The sequence below is a fragment of the Tachysurus fulvidraco genome, chromosome 3 (genome assembly GCF_022655615.1).
Source record: "Tachysurus fulvidraco isolate hzauxx_2018 chromosome 3, HZAU_PFXX_2.0, whole genome shotgun sequence".
NCBI classification, from domain to species: domain Eukaryota; kingdom Metazoa; phylum Chordata; class Actinopteri; order Siluriformes; family Bagridae; genus Tachysurus; species Tachysurus fulvidraco.
The window spans coordinates 30,146,391-30,160,991 of record NC_062520.1 but is presented as its reverse complement, the minus strand read 5'-3'; the positions used below and the strand labels follow the sequence as shown (position 1 = coordinate 30,160,991).

At 38.5% G+C, this 14,601-nt stretch overlaps 1 protein-coding gene across 6 annotated transcripts in view; it reads left to right on the top strand.

The window, feature by feature from the left end:
- Positions 1-14,601, top strand: part of LOC113648668 (coiled-coil domain-containing protein 178) — a 30,409-nt gene that overhangs the window by 4,045 nt on the left and 11,763 nt on the right. For 2 of the 6 annotated variants that reach the window (XM_047811108.1, XM_027155996.2), the window contains exons 1-17: positions 200-391; positions 1,120-1,187; positions 1,302-1,405; positions 1,675-1,724; positions 1,806-1,870; positions 2,283-2,486; positions 2,591-2,811; positions 2,998-3,140; positions 3,589-3,742; positions 3,958-4,053; positions 4,718-4,854; positions 7,545-7,728; positions 9,269-9,331; positions 9,497-9,658; positions 9,814-9,927; positions 10,017-10,162; positions 10,451-10,610. In XM_047811108.1, coding sequence (XP_047667064.1) covers positions 1,130-1,187; positions 1,302-1,405; positions 1,675-1,724; positions 1,806-1,870; positions 2,283-2,486; positions 2,591-2,811; positions 2,998-3,140; positions 3,589-3,742; positions 3,958-4,053; positions 4,718-4,854; positions 7,545-7,728; positions 9,269-9,331; positions 9,497-9,658; positions 9,814-9,927; positions 10,017-10,162; positions 10,451-10,610 — 2,061 coding nt within the window. In that variant the 5' untranslated portion in view covers positions 200-391; positions 1,120-1,129. Of the gene's footprint in view, positions 1-199; positions 392-1,119; positions 1,188-1,301; positions 1,432-1,674; positions 1,725-1,805; positions 1,871-2,282; positions 2,487-2,590; positions 2,812-2,997; positions 3,141-3,588; positions 3,743-3,957; positions 4,054-4,717; positions 4,855-7,544; positions 7,729-9,268; positions 9,332-9,496; positions 9,659-9,813; positions 9,928-10,016; positions 10,163-10,450; positions 10,611-14,601 lie in introns of those variants that run through there. The other 4 variants (XM_027155965.2, XM_047811106.1, XM_027155984.2 and 1 more) reach the window with 4 other exon arrangements.

Genomic DNA, 14,601 nt, shown 5'->3' with positions numbered 1-14,601 from the left:
ATAAGTAAACTATGACATCTATTGTAAATATTTATAATTAATTAATTCAATAATTCCTTGCTGTTCTAATCACATCTATCTATCCATCCATCCATCCATCCATTCAGTCATATCTTAAAAATAAATGGTAAAATCTCTATATCCTTCCATCCATCCAGCAGCACTCATTGTTGTACACAGAGTGCACGAGCGCGCTTCCCTGCTTGTTGCTAGGAAACCGTTTTATCTCAGTACACAAATGGGAGATACACATCAGCTGGAGCCAAACGTCCATTTCATATAAACTAAGAAGACAGCTTTTCGACATAACTGTCACACCAAAATAAACTGAAATAACAGTGTAATCAGGCTCACAGTAATTAATAACCAGCCCGTGTTTGGACATAACCGGGTAAGCAACTGACTAGCTTTCTAGTTTACTTTGGCTAATTTGTTAGCTGTTTTTTTTAAGCTTAATATTATGAATTATCTGTCTTTTTCACTATGACTAAACCGACTGTAATAAACAATGATAAATACATTTAAATAATAGGTGCAGGCTAAAAATGTTCCTCAAGGTTCTTTGCGAATCAACTCTTCTCGAACGAGTCATTCAGAAAGAACCGATTGATTCAGTCTTTGCAAATACATCGGATTTTTGTGCCCAAACTCAATTTTGTTTTCAATCAAATCATATTTATATATATTTAAATATGTAGGCTGCTTTATGAAGCATATGTAAGTTTTATGTTATAAAGTCTTCCATTTTATATGTTCATGCTTACGAATCGATTCTTACGAAATGATACTTTCTCACACACACACACACACACACACACACACACACACACACACACACACACACACACACACACACACACACACACACACACACACAAAAAAAAAACGTTTCTCTGAATTGGTTAAGTAAAATGTTCTTTCTTAGAAATTTGTCAAACATACTTTAGCTTTAGTCTGTGAAAATTAAGTGACTACTTTTGCTTGTGTGTGTTTGAAATGCATCATAAATTTAATTGAACTCAACTACTTGATATGATTTTTGTCCACAAACCCAAATAAAGATATCTATTAATAATAATAATAACAAACAAACAAACAAAAAACATTTCCTTTGATTAGATCCAGTACCATGCCCGATGTTGAAGTTTTAAAACTTCCTGCGAGGGAAGGCGGAAACAATATGCAAGGTGATTACAACAGTCACTATAGATGCACAAAGACAATGACATGTTCTCTGATAAAATAATGCTTATTTTGATAATGATTTAATAGTTTAAGTTGGTACCTGCTTTGTTCTTCAGATCGAGGGCAACTGCAGAGAACGTACTCCAGCCAAACATGTGTGGGGAAAGCAATGTGCAACATCCAGGAACTGATGGACAAACTGGAACACTGGTCCCAACATGTAAAACCAACACCTACAGGCTGAATGTTAGGGAAACCAACAGAATATTCTGAACACAGTTTACATGAATTAGTGCCTATATCACAGCATACTTGCCTCCTCAAAACTTACAGTTTAGCTGTTGATTGATTTTCAGTAACAGCGGCTCTTATACAGGGACCTACATTCGATGCTGAACCACAAGCCTGTTTTGTAGAGATATGTCTAATTCCTGCTCACTCACTATCTTGTGTTTAACTCTGTTTTCATTGTCTTTTATTGTGCTATAGGCAGCTATTGAACAGAATGAAGGAAAAAATAAAAACAACGGCACCTCAAGGTACCCCCCATACCTGCAGTGTCATGATTGTTGTGTTGGGGTAATGACGTTTAATTATAAATCATGGATATTTCATTCTAGGTTTGATTCGGCCTGTTTGAAAACGCACACGGAGCTGTGTGTCGAAGGCATGGGGCTTTGTTTTGGTACGTAGCTAATTTTGTGTAATTGTCAGTAAATCTGAACGATGAAACTCTAAAATATGATGGGAGTCAAATATAGTGACAATATATTACTGGATGAAAACATGCTTAGCACATTAATCAACAAAAAGTCAGATCCAAATCCTCTCTTCTTTGTCAGGTAAAAACATATGGGTTGGTAAGTTAGTAACTCTCGTGGAACTTCTGAGTCTGTAGTTATACCTAAGGTGCTTTGTTGTATTAAATCCTCACAATGTGGACGCTAAACCCGGCTCTGAATACTCCTCATTAGGAGCCTGCTGCATGAAAACTGCATGAAGTAACAGCCAGAAGCCAAACAAATCACAAATGTCTTTGTTCTGCCTTGTAATTTCTTAGACGGATTATTGAGTACTTCTCTTTTTTTTTTATGTAGAAAATGAAACGTCGTGTCCCTTCTGGAAGGGGACAGGTGGTGTTCTGCTGGAGGTGGTGTCACTTATCAAGCGCCTGGAGTCAGATCGGCAAGAGGCCAAGGAGGCACTGCAAGAGGAACGGCATAAAGCACAGCGCCTGAGAAGAAAACAGGACACTCTTTCTCTCTGGAAACAACAACAGTTTCCCGTAGTGGTGCAGCTAGGTCCGTGTGGAAATAAGCTGCAATGTTTTGTCTAATAAACTCCAGTGTTTTGTATAACAAAATCCACTATTTTGTCTAAAAATGGATTCTTAACTGCTCCCTAGAATACGAAGCCTGTACCCGAGACATCGCAGAGCTGAGGTGGCATCTTAAAGTAAAAAACCATCAAATGCAGCAAGTCAGAAACTTCCTGAAGCAGGCAGAGACACAGAACCATCATCTGCTCCAGAATATTGATTTTGTAAAGAAACAGGAGCCACTTGTGAAGGACAAATTGCTACTGGAAGACGAAAACACGAAGCAGATAGCGTCAGCTAGGACAGAGGTCAGAACAGACTTAAAGTAAATATTTACCAGATTAAAACACATACGAGATCCTGGTTGGATGCCGTAAGGTTTCTGTCTGATCCGAGCAGGCGTTCAGAGTATCCGAGCATTACAAAGTGCTGAAACTGGAGACTCCTCTCATTAATGTTGACTAAAGATGAGTGTTTTCCTCGGTTTGATTTAGGCTCATGAGGTGCTCACAGAGCTGTCCCAAGAGCTGAGAAATTCCCAGCAGGAGCTGGAGAATGATGAACTGCAGGTGAATAAGGAAAGAGCCGCCATAACCCAGACGCTGAAAACCCTCCGGACTGAGCTACAAGAGCGAATGTAATGACAGTCAGTGGAGTTTATAGCACACTACATAGAATATACAAGCCCTTATGTCTTGTGTGCATACTGTACAGTAGATACTGTATATAGAAAAGGAGGCCATTTGGGATTTTGGCCATTTGAGATTTGGTCCTTGATTTGCAAACTATTTCAAAGAGAGAGGTACAGGTATCCTTTTGTTGCCTGTAATGAGAAATGGGACCACTACGTCCTCCCAGGCATGCACAAACAACAACCCAAGTGCACAATTCAGGACAGGGCATTTGTGGTGCTTTGCTACTGTACAATGTCTGTGTGTCTTTGTTAATAACTGAACTTCCTCACTGGTGACTGTTAATTTGTGTTTTGTGTCGCGTGACGTTTGGTTAAGGTTTGATGAATAAAATACAGCCAGTGAAAACTGTTCGTTTTTCTTTTCATCATTTAACATTTCCTTTGCCTTCAGCACTGAGCTCCAGCAGCTGAAGTCGTCCTGGGATGTTTCTTGTGCCAGAATGCGAGAGACCGAGGAGAAGGTGGTGTTTACAGAGAAGCAGGTTGACGCCAAGCTCCAGCAGATCGTCATGCTAGAAAGACAAGAGACCAAACTGAGCAGTGCTGTGAGTGTTCGTCGAAATATCACTGAAATCAGAACATCCAGCACATCAATAAGATTCTATACGTAATAAAATAAAACTTGTGCTGTTATGTGTTGGTGGATTATTTTTAATTATTTGTTAATTAAAGTACAACATGTACTTTTTATCCATTTATAGTTTAGCAGCTTAAGTCGCTGTTACTATCACTGTTGCTGATGACAACTTTCTTGCTTTAGGTTATGGAACTTAAAGCACAATTACAGAGTCAGGAGAGAAAACTGGCAGACAAGCAAGCTGACTTTACAAACTTTCTCAAACAGCTCCAAGCAACTGTAAGTATAGATTTGTATTAATGCAATAGATGCAATAAATGCAAAAGAAATCCATTCAGAGATATGTATTGATTATAATAATAATAATAATAATAATAATAATAATAATAATAATAATAATAATAATAATAATAATAATAATAATAATAAATTGCATTTTCATTCGTCCTCTAGAGGGCAGAAAAGGCCCATGATTTATTTTGGACGTTGGTCCATAGTCTTAAACACACCACCACCATTTTGTTTTAACACTGGTCTCATGTTTAGACCTTTTAATTTTTACATGATATACTGCTTTAAAATAATGATGTATGTAGTGCATGAGCATTCTGAAACGATCAATAAGATGATCTTTTTAAAACCTCGTTATTTTTACGTGTCATTCATACATTAAAAATGAATAATATAATAGTGATAATAATAAATCGACAAACTGTATGGTGAATCTATAAAAAAATGTAACACTAAACAGCATCTCTAGTCCAAATGTCACGTTTCCTCGGCAACAACCTGCATAGACAAGCAGCAGAATCACAGACAGAGCCAAATCTCTCTCAGTCTTCATCCTGCTGTGTGCTTGATCATGCCTGCGTGTCATTATTAAAAATTACACTTTTATAAATACGTATGCAAAACTCGAACTGTCACGCCTGTCGTCTGTCAGAGGCATGAAGGAGAAGCAAATGTCTGCGAGTCAGAGGAGATCTTCAGCAGGAAGCGTCAGGAGCTCCAGCGTCTGCGTGATAAAAATAAAGAACATGACATGGAAAGCGAGGACTACAATAAGAAGATCTGTCAAAGGTTTGCAGTTCTATATACAGTGAACTAACACCGCAGATTTACTTCATGCAAAAACACAATTCAGTAAACCCTGTACAATAAGCCGAATACTACAAATGCAGTAAACACCAGAACAAACACCATAAAACATGACAAACATCCAAACTATCAAAACACTATACACTAAACATTTTGTAACAACCATTACATAACAAACACTAAATGACCATCTCAGACTAAACATACTGGTTTACCATACGCTACGCTAGATAGCAGTAAACACGCTACAGTAAACACTATGCATTACATAGAAAAAACACTAAAACACTGCACTGCAAATACTGTAAAATAAACTCTATATAGAAAACACTATAAATTAGGTAATAGACATGAAAACAACACCCAGCAAAAAAATATACATTAGATGCTACATAATAAACACCATTCAGCAAACATTATCCATCAGAAACTTCACATTAAACACCACCCAGTAAACACTGTATGTCAGATGCTATGCAATAAACAACATTCAGCAAATATTATATATCAACTGCTAGACATTACACACCACCCAGCAAACACTATACATTAGATACTAGAGATTAAACACCACACAGCAAATACTATACATTAGATACTAGAGATTAAACACCACACAGCAAAAACTATACATCCGATACTAGAGATTAAACACCACTCAGCAAACATTATCCATCAGATACTTCACGTTAAACACCACACTGTATGTCAGATGCTATGCAATAAACACCACCCAGCAAACACTATACATTAGATACTAGAGATTAAACACCACTTAGCAAATACTATACATTAGATACTAGAGATTAAACACAAACACCACTCAGCAAAAACTATACATTAGATACTAGAGATTAAACACCACTCAGCAAACATTATCCATCAGATACTTCACATTAAACACCACCCAGTAAGCACTGCATGTCAGATGCTATGCAATAAACACCATTCAGCAAACATTATATATCACATGCTAGACATTACACACCACCCAGCAAACATTATACATTAGATACTAGAGATTAAACACCACTCAGCAAACATTATCCATCAGATACTTCACATTCAACACCACACTCTGTCAGATGCTATGCAATAAACACCACTCAGCAAATATTATATATCACATGCTAGACATTACACACCACAAAGCAAACACTATACATTAGATACTACATAATAAACACCATTCAGCAAACATTATCCATCAGAAACTTCACATTAAACACCACCCAGTAAACACTGTATGTCAGATGCTATGCAATAAACAACATTCAGCAAATATTATATATCAAATGCTAGACATTACACACCACTTAGCAAACACTATACATTAGATACTAGAGATTACACACCGCACAGCAAATACTATACATTAGATACTAGAGATTAAACACCACACAGCAAACACTATACATTCGATACTAGAGATTAAACACCACTCAGCAAACATTATCCATCAGATACTTCACATTAAACACCACCCAGTAAGCACTGTATGTCAGATGCTATGCAATAAACACCATTCAGCAAACATTATATATCACATGCTAGAAATTAAACACCACTCAGCAAACACTATACATTAGATACTCGAGATTAAACACCACTCAGCAAACATTATCCATCAGAAACTTCACATTCAACACCACCCAGTAAACACTGTATGTTAGATGCTTTACAATAAACACCACTCAGCAAACACTATACATCAGATACTAGAGATTAAACACCACACAGCAAACACTATACATGAGACACTACACATTAAACACCACTAAACTAAACATCGGATTCTAGACATTAACCACCAGTAAGCACACACTATACGTCAGATACTAGACATTAAATGGCATTCAGCAAACACTATACATCAGATACTACACATTAAACACCACCCAGTAAAAACTATAAATTGGTTACTAGGCATTAAGCACTGCACAGCAAACACACCGCAATAAACACTATACATTTACTATTAGAAAATAAAAACTGAACAGTAAACACTATACATCACATACCATACATAAAAACACTACACAGCAACACTCCAATAAACACTGTGCAAAGCAATTTACATTAAACACAATAAAACTATTACTATTCACTGTACAACAACCACAGTAAAATAAACACCATATAAATGAACACCATGTATGAACACTACACAAATGACTGCAAATAAATGTCGTCTTTAGTGTACGGTGTATAGACTATACACCGTACACTACACAGCAAACTATGTCCAATGGGCACTATACAATAAACACCATATAAATTAATGTCTGTTAAGCACCATATCTCCATATCTATAGAACTAAAGAATTGTCAATCAAAAACAAACACTACACCACAAATACTATACAACAAACACTATAAAACAAACAGTCTACACAAATTACACAACAGTTGTTCTACAATAAATAGTACACTATAAACAACATACAAATATCATGAAAAACACTACACACACACACACACACACAATTCAATGAACACACTATACAATTGCTCACGACAAACACTATAACGTAAACACTATCCAACAGACACTGCAAATGGTATTTAAAATATGAAGCCTATAAAGTTGTTGCTTATAATATTTGCTTTGTGTGTGTGTGTGTGTGTGTGTGTGTGTGTGTGTGTGTGTGTGTGTGTTTTACTCATTGTAGCAAGCAGGCATTGCAGCAGCTACAGAAGGACCAAAAGCGTATATTGGAGAAGATCAGTCAAAATGAGATACAGGCGGATCAGGCCAAGGGTGAGCTAGCACTGCAAACTGCCCGACACACAAACACCAAGGCTCGGCTGGAGAACCTGGAGCGGCAAACACTCGAGAAGGAGCAGAGCATGAGGGTAAGAAAAGTACTGACAGTCCACCTCGTTGTCTGAAAATAGTCTATCTCTGCTTTTAGTCCATCTTCATTCGCAGTCATGTGGGTAGCCATGCGACCAGCAAAACCAGTGACCAAGCCACTTTATTACATTTTAAGTCATCTTTCATTAATTTTCATCACTGCATCTCATAGAGAGTTTGTGTATCAGCAGAGGAGGTAGGTGATGCTATTGAGAATCAGCATTAATTAGCGCTCGAATGCTACTGCTCAGGTTAGGCGTTTAGAATCATAATGCGTACGACTGATCATTTGTTTATTATAGTTTTTATAGTTGATAGTTTTTGGACACACTTACATACGTATATCTTTAAACACCCACTTTTCCCACCGAAGGTATCGGGACTGTATAAGTACAAGGCAAAGTTTTTTTTGGATTTGAGCTTATATTATTATGAAAATGAATTTTAGCTTTTATTTCCTTATATTTATAGTATACATATTTTCCAGTGATCAGAAATATTGGAACATGTGACTGACAGAAATTTATTGTTGTCCAGATTTGTCCTATTAAATTGTTTGCTAAAAATAATGAATAGCTCGGATTGTCTACTCTTGGTTCGAGTCCTGTGTCCTGTGCTTCCTGTGGAGACCGCGTTTATTGTTAAAAAGGACAAACCACCATGAACACCGTGGAGCTGTCTATACGCACATTCGTAAAGGAAAAAAATCAAAAATCAGAACATTTTACCACCGGAAAAGTACCACAAAAGTACCGAAATTACGATTAACCTTCACCCAAGTGATGGGAAAGCCAAATTGTGCATAAATAACGGATCTGTACATGATCCAAAACATACCAGCTCATCAGTCAGCCAAGGTGGGCTCGCATGGCTGCTTCTGGAACGGACTCAATAATCTTTATTGATGATGGAACTCATGTTGGTAAGAGCAGAACGAATTTACAAGTTTACAGGACCATTTTGTTCGCCAGTTTACAGAGAAATGCACAGACAATGACACAAACACTTTAATCTACATATCACTTTATCAGGGAAATAATGTGGAGGGTTTAGATTGGCCAAGTCTCAATCAGCAGACCTTAACTCAAACTCAGCTAAGCAGCATTTCAACTCCTTTTAGACACATGTAGATGTAAATATCAGGAAATGAAGGGAGAGATTCTGAAGTATCGAGTTATTATTGTTAATATTCTCAAAGTAGCTTTTAAATATGTAAAAAAAAAAAAAAAAGGCCTTGCTGTTCCATTACTTTTGGAGTTGACTGTGTCTATGAAATTGACATTATTGTAGAAATTGGTAGATGTTTATCCAAACTCTTATATTAATGCGATCCTTGTAATACACATGCACAGTAACAAGAGTTACAGGACATAACAATACAACACTACTAACTACTTCTGTATAAACTTTTTAAGTGAGCTGAAGATTTTCTACTGTCCCATAACAATAGGACAGAGTGTTTTGTTCCATTTATTTAAAGACCAAGTCCTTGTGCCATTTGCTGTTCTTGATAGTCATTCAGTCTTCTTTGTTTGGCAGAAAGACACAGAAGTTTTGAAGATGCGTTTGATGAGTGAGATGAAGCTGGTAGCGGCCATCAAGGTAAGCTAGCAAAACATATTAGCATAATTATACACTCACATATACTGTACGCTCACATTGCACAAACGTCTGTCTTTTAAAGTCTAACAATGAAAAGTCAATTAAACGTATACTTTATTCTTTTAATTAGTTAAACTATTACTATTTGTGTATCTAAACCTTTAGGGTAACATCGCCTCACTTCTGACAGAGTATACCATGACAGAAGCCGACTGTGAGAGAGAGAGAGAGCAGGTAGAGAAAGAACACCAAGAGGCCTGGTCTTCACTCGTCAAACTGGAGACAGAGATGGTTACACTGAGAGAAATCCACACCACTATATGTAAAGTAAGGATTTCACTCAGGTCTAACAGGACATCATGACACATGATGCACACACAGTACTGTACATCGTCTACTGACGCGTCACACATTTTCACGTCATCTCTCCCCCCCCCCCTTTTTTAAACTACTGTTATTTTCTGCTTTAATTCTCCTTTTAGAAAATCCAGGACTTGAAGAGGACACTGAGTGACGTCTTGACTGCACACAATGCCCTGTCTGATGAGCTTGACCAGAGGAAGCGTGCCTGTCTCGACCGTCTGCATTCAGCTACAGTATTTACAGTGACAATCTGAACCGTTCATATACATTCTGTCTTAAATTTAGGACTATTTGTTCATGTTAATGGAATATTTGTCTGCAGGAAGCCCACAAGACAGTCTTGGTGAGACGTGAACAGGTTTCCAGAAGGACCGAGGAGCTCGAGCAAAAGTGTGAAGAATACAGAAAGGAATCAGTAGCAATGGAGGACACGGTTAGAGCCATGCCGCAAGTCCTGGAAGAATTACAGTAAGTCGAGATACCCGAGAATAGGAACAGTATAAAACTCATGCATGCTACAGTATAAAAGTCATACAGTATACGTTTAAATACGTTTACGGTGTTAATTAATCTCAATCTACTACTTGGTGAAGTAAGAGAGAATAATCTAACCCAAATCATGCAAAACAGGAAGACCTTTTTATTACATTGTGTACTTACAGCTACATCTACATCAAGAACCTGGCATGTTCTGCTGAGAGCAGTGTGTGTGTGTGTGTGTGTGTGTGTGTGTGTGTGTGTGTGTGTGTTTTTTAGGAATGAATCTGACACGATGGAGTATAAGCATAACCTGATCAGCACAGCGATGTGTAGTCTGCAGAACGAGATGGCGGCCTGCAGAAACCGGACATCCCTTTCAAAAGCAGCTCACTCGTCACTCCTTTCCCAGCGGCAGGCTGTGACGCAAGACCTGAAGGTCAGTGGGACGTGTTACTACTAGGTTGAATAATGCCCTGAGATCCACAAAAATATCAGATGTACACCAAACAACAGTGAAAACTGAAAAGCAAAACCTAACCTGAAGCTCCATAGTAATTAGCACTAGCACTTAGTACTACTTACTGTACTATTTTTGGTAACGGCTCACAAGATAAACGCGTGATTGTACAGCTCAGTGTTCACCTAGATAAAATCGGAGTGAAGTGAAAGTAAGTGCTTCCAAAAGCAAACACATGTCTCTTTCCGTTTCGGGGACTTTCTTCTTGAATGCTATTTTAGATGAAAAGTCTTAGTATTCAAAAATCCTAAATGCTACGGCTAAAGCATAGACTTTGGTGCCACCGAGTCCAGTTTCAGTTTCTAGACGTTTTCTATTACCCTACGTAGAGTCTTGTCGTATTTGATAGAGGGAATCATGGTGGTGGTAGCATTGTCTGGTGAGTTAACCTTATCCTCTTGGTCCTCTCATGGTTTTTTCATTCATTCATTCATTCATTCATTCATTTTCTACCGCTTATCCGAACTTCTCGGGTCACGGGGAGCCTGTGTCTATCTCAGGCGTCGGGCATCGAGGCAGGATACACCCTGGACGGAGTGCCAACCCATCGCAGGGCACACACACACTCTCATTCACTCACACACTACGGACAATTTTCCAGAGATGCCAGTCAACCTACCGTGCATGTCTTTGGACCGGGGGAGGAAACCGGAGTACCCGGAGGAAACCCCCGAGGCACGGGGAGAACATGCAAACTCCACACACACAAGGCGGAGGCGGGAATCCAACCCCCAACCCTGGAGGTGTGAGGCAAACGTGTTAACCACTAAGCCACCGTGACCCCCCTAATTTTTCATTTTTTCAATAACATATTCAATGTTACTTTATGGGATGTTCAACATTGACAATATTGACATTTAATGACATTTAATTCTACCTAAAAACCAGATTGATATCTCTCAGGTGAGATCATGTGACCCCATGCATGCATATAGGACTAATTCAGGGTAATTAAAGCAGTGTGGTGAATCCTTTGGATTCGGAGTGTAGATACTTATGCAGCGCATTATAAAAACAACATTGCATGGGATAATGATACCAAGATATACTGAAATTTAAGGTGTTTATCTTCATCTCAATACTCTAACGTACATATAGTCTAGTATATACTGTATGCTGAGATTTTACAAGCTTTCCAGGATTTGTGCTTTTAACGTAAAACCTTCATAGTACGATATAATGTTTTAAGACTCGCAAATCGTTAGCGTTCGACATCATATCATATGTTTCCTTCATTATATCTTTCCCTTTTTCCGTTTCCTCCCATCCGTACAGTCATCCAGAGTCACAATGCTAATACATGTTTGTTCTAGTAATGCGAAGCAGCCTCATATAATTTTCTGTAAGAAATAATATGTTATGTGTTGCATGAAAGCCATGAATTATCACTTCATTTTGCTTGGAAAAAGCCATTTATTGGGGGAGTTGAGATTCAGGATTATGGCCCCAGTCAGAGCCTCGCGCCTGATGAGAGTCTCACATGGCTTATCTAATGTGAAATCGCCATGTGGTATATAGTTTCATTAAACGGTGATCAAGAATGCATTAGTTCAAAACAAGAAAAGGCAATGGAGCTTAATCCGCCATGCGCGCACGGGTGCAGCAAACTCCAAACAAGTTGTTGGTGCGAGACAGGCGCAGAATTAAAAGTCTTCCCTCATAGAGCCGGGGTCCCATTAGCTGGCTGCAGGGCAGCAGAGCAGAGCGCCTTTTTTCAGGCCTTGCGCAGAAAACAATAAAACAGCAGCAAACACACTCATTAAAGTGCTCGCTTTTACCAGTTAAGGAAAGGAAATAGAGGGAAGTACAGTTGCAGGGCTTTTCTGTGCATTTCTGTAAAGCAAACTGGTCACTCATACGTCACGTTGGCTGCAGATCATAAAGTTTTACGCCATTCCATTAGATTTTATTCTACCGCTGTTGAACTCTCGACTCTGATTGGTCGGCCCACGGCTTCTTCGTGCATTTATTCTCGTATGTAAAAAATGTGCACTCGTTCGTACAGTACGGTGCAGATTTCCGGTACGTCTATCGTAGGAGCCTCTCCAGTGTCTCGCAGAGGTTTTTCCACCACAGGAAAGTCCTCGCTTTGTTTTATTAGCATGGTGATAAAACCGTAATGCTATGCACCTACTGTATAAACAGATTTAAAAAAAAAAAAAGGTGTTTTTTTATTTTATTTTAATAAACAATCGATTGTAATTGCCGGCAAACTGCTACAGTGTAAGACGAGTTAGAGACTCGAAGACGATTCATTCTCTGCTTTAAAAGAGGGACGTAATCCCCAAGATGTTCTCTCTGTTTGATGAAGTCTTAAAAATTAATGATAAAGATGTTTCTTGAAATCATGAGTATACGTCTCTGTGCTCTGTGTAAAATAACTTCCAGGTTTTGGGTCTGTGTTGTTGTTTTTTTTTTTCTTCTCTTCCCTCTGCGTTTCTACCGTCATGTTCATTTGTACGAAACAAATTAATCTAAACAGACACCATATGGCAGTCATATAGAGCATCCATAAGGCAGGTATAAACAGCTAGTAGGGTGTTGAAGCCGAACATGTACTCTACCATGACTCCCATTCCGAATCAATTTGTTTCTCTTGTAGTCCCAGTCTCCGAATGTTTTGTTTGTTTATTTGATCAAGAGCGATTCTCGTCAAGGAGGAGAAAAAGAGGACGCAAAGTGCCGACACCATCAGTTTCTTACACTCAACAACGCATAATTTGTTCCATTTACACTTTGCAGGCATGTGAGACAGGCTTTGTCAGTGCCGCATGCAGTAATTAAGCTTTAAATCAATAGGCTGCATTTGTCATGTTTATGGCCAGTCCCTCTGCTGGCTTCCACTCATCAGTTAGTGCTGCACTGTTTTACTGCCCAAATGCACTCCATTATTTGTACAGGTACGACAGAGAAGTGCTCGCGGCTCAGCGTTGCCTACAGCCGTGAGAGCGGCATGGAGATGAGATGAGACAGGCAAATCAGCCATTTATTTATTGTAATTTGTTTACATGCTCCTCTAAGTGCCGTCTGATTATTAGTGTTTGTGCATGTCGTAGCAAAGAGGTTTCACCGCAGCATCGCGTGTTGTGACATGCACATGCTCGTTAATGAGGAATTTTAATTTTTTTTTTCTTTCTTTCTTTCATTCTTTCATTTCTTTTTCTTTTTTTTGTAATGATTGAAAAGACAAAATGAATCCAACACGTCACTTGTCGTCATCGTTTTTTTCTCGTTTCTCTTAACTTGGAAAATAGCTCAGGTTTTGTACAGTACAGTATGTTACCGATACAAACCAATACGGGTCCAATTTAACAGATATGGTTCGAGACTAGGTGTAGATTTAATATACCTTACATGTAGTGAATATTATGCTTTAGGTGTGAATCTGGCACATTACAGGTCCACTAAAATGTGCCATACAGAATATGATAATAGCTTTAACACACACCCACTACAACCTGGACGCGAAATGAACTTCAGGATTCATGTATATGACATTAATCTACACACTCATACAAAAACACCATCATCAGTGTTGAACAAGGCAACAGGGGTGAATACTTCTGCACAGTTTCTGCCTCTAGTACTACAGTATTTTGAACAGGTCGAATTACTAATTTGGTGATTAATTTGGGGTAATTATGGCAACACGGGTGAACACTTATCCAATCGGCGCTCTCCGGTTTAGCTGCAGGCTGCAACACCACAGCATCGAAATGTCATTTAGAGTGTAAATACTTATGCACTTCAGTAAGACCAAAAAAAATCCTGACTGTTTGAAAGCACTGACACCGGAGACTCCTTCCATAAATGTTAAACAAACATCTCCGTGCGGAAAAACGCACGGTATCCATGCTTCTATCTTTTTCTCTGCTGAATAACAGCACGTTGTTTATTATTAGCCTCCGAT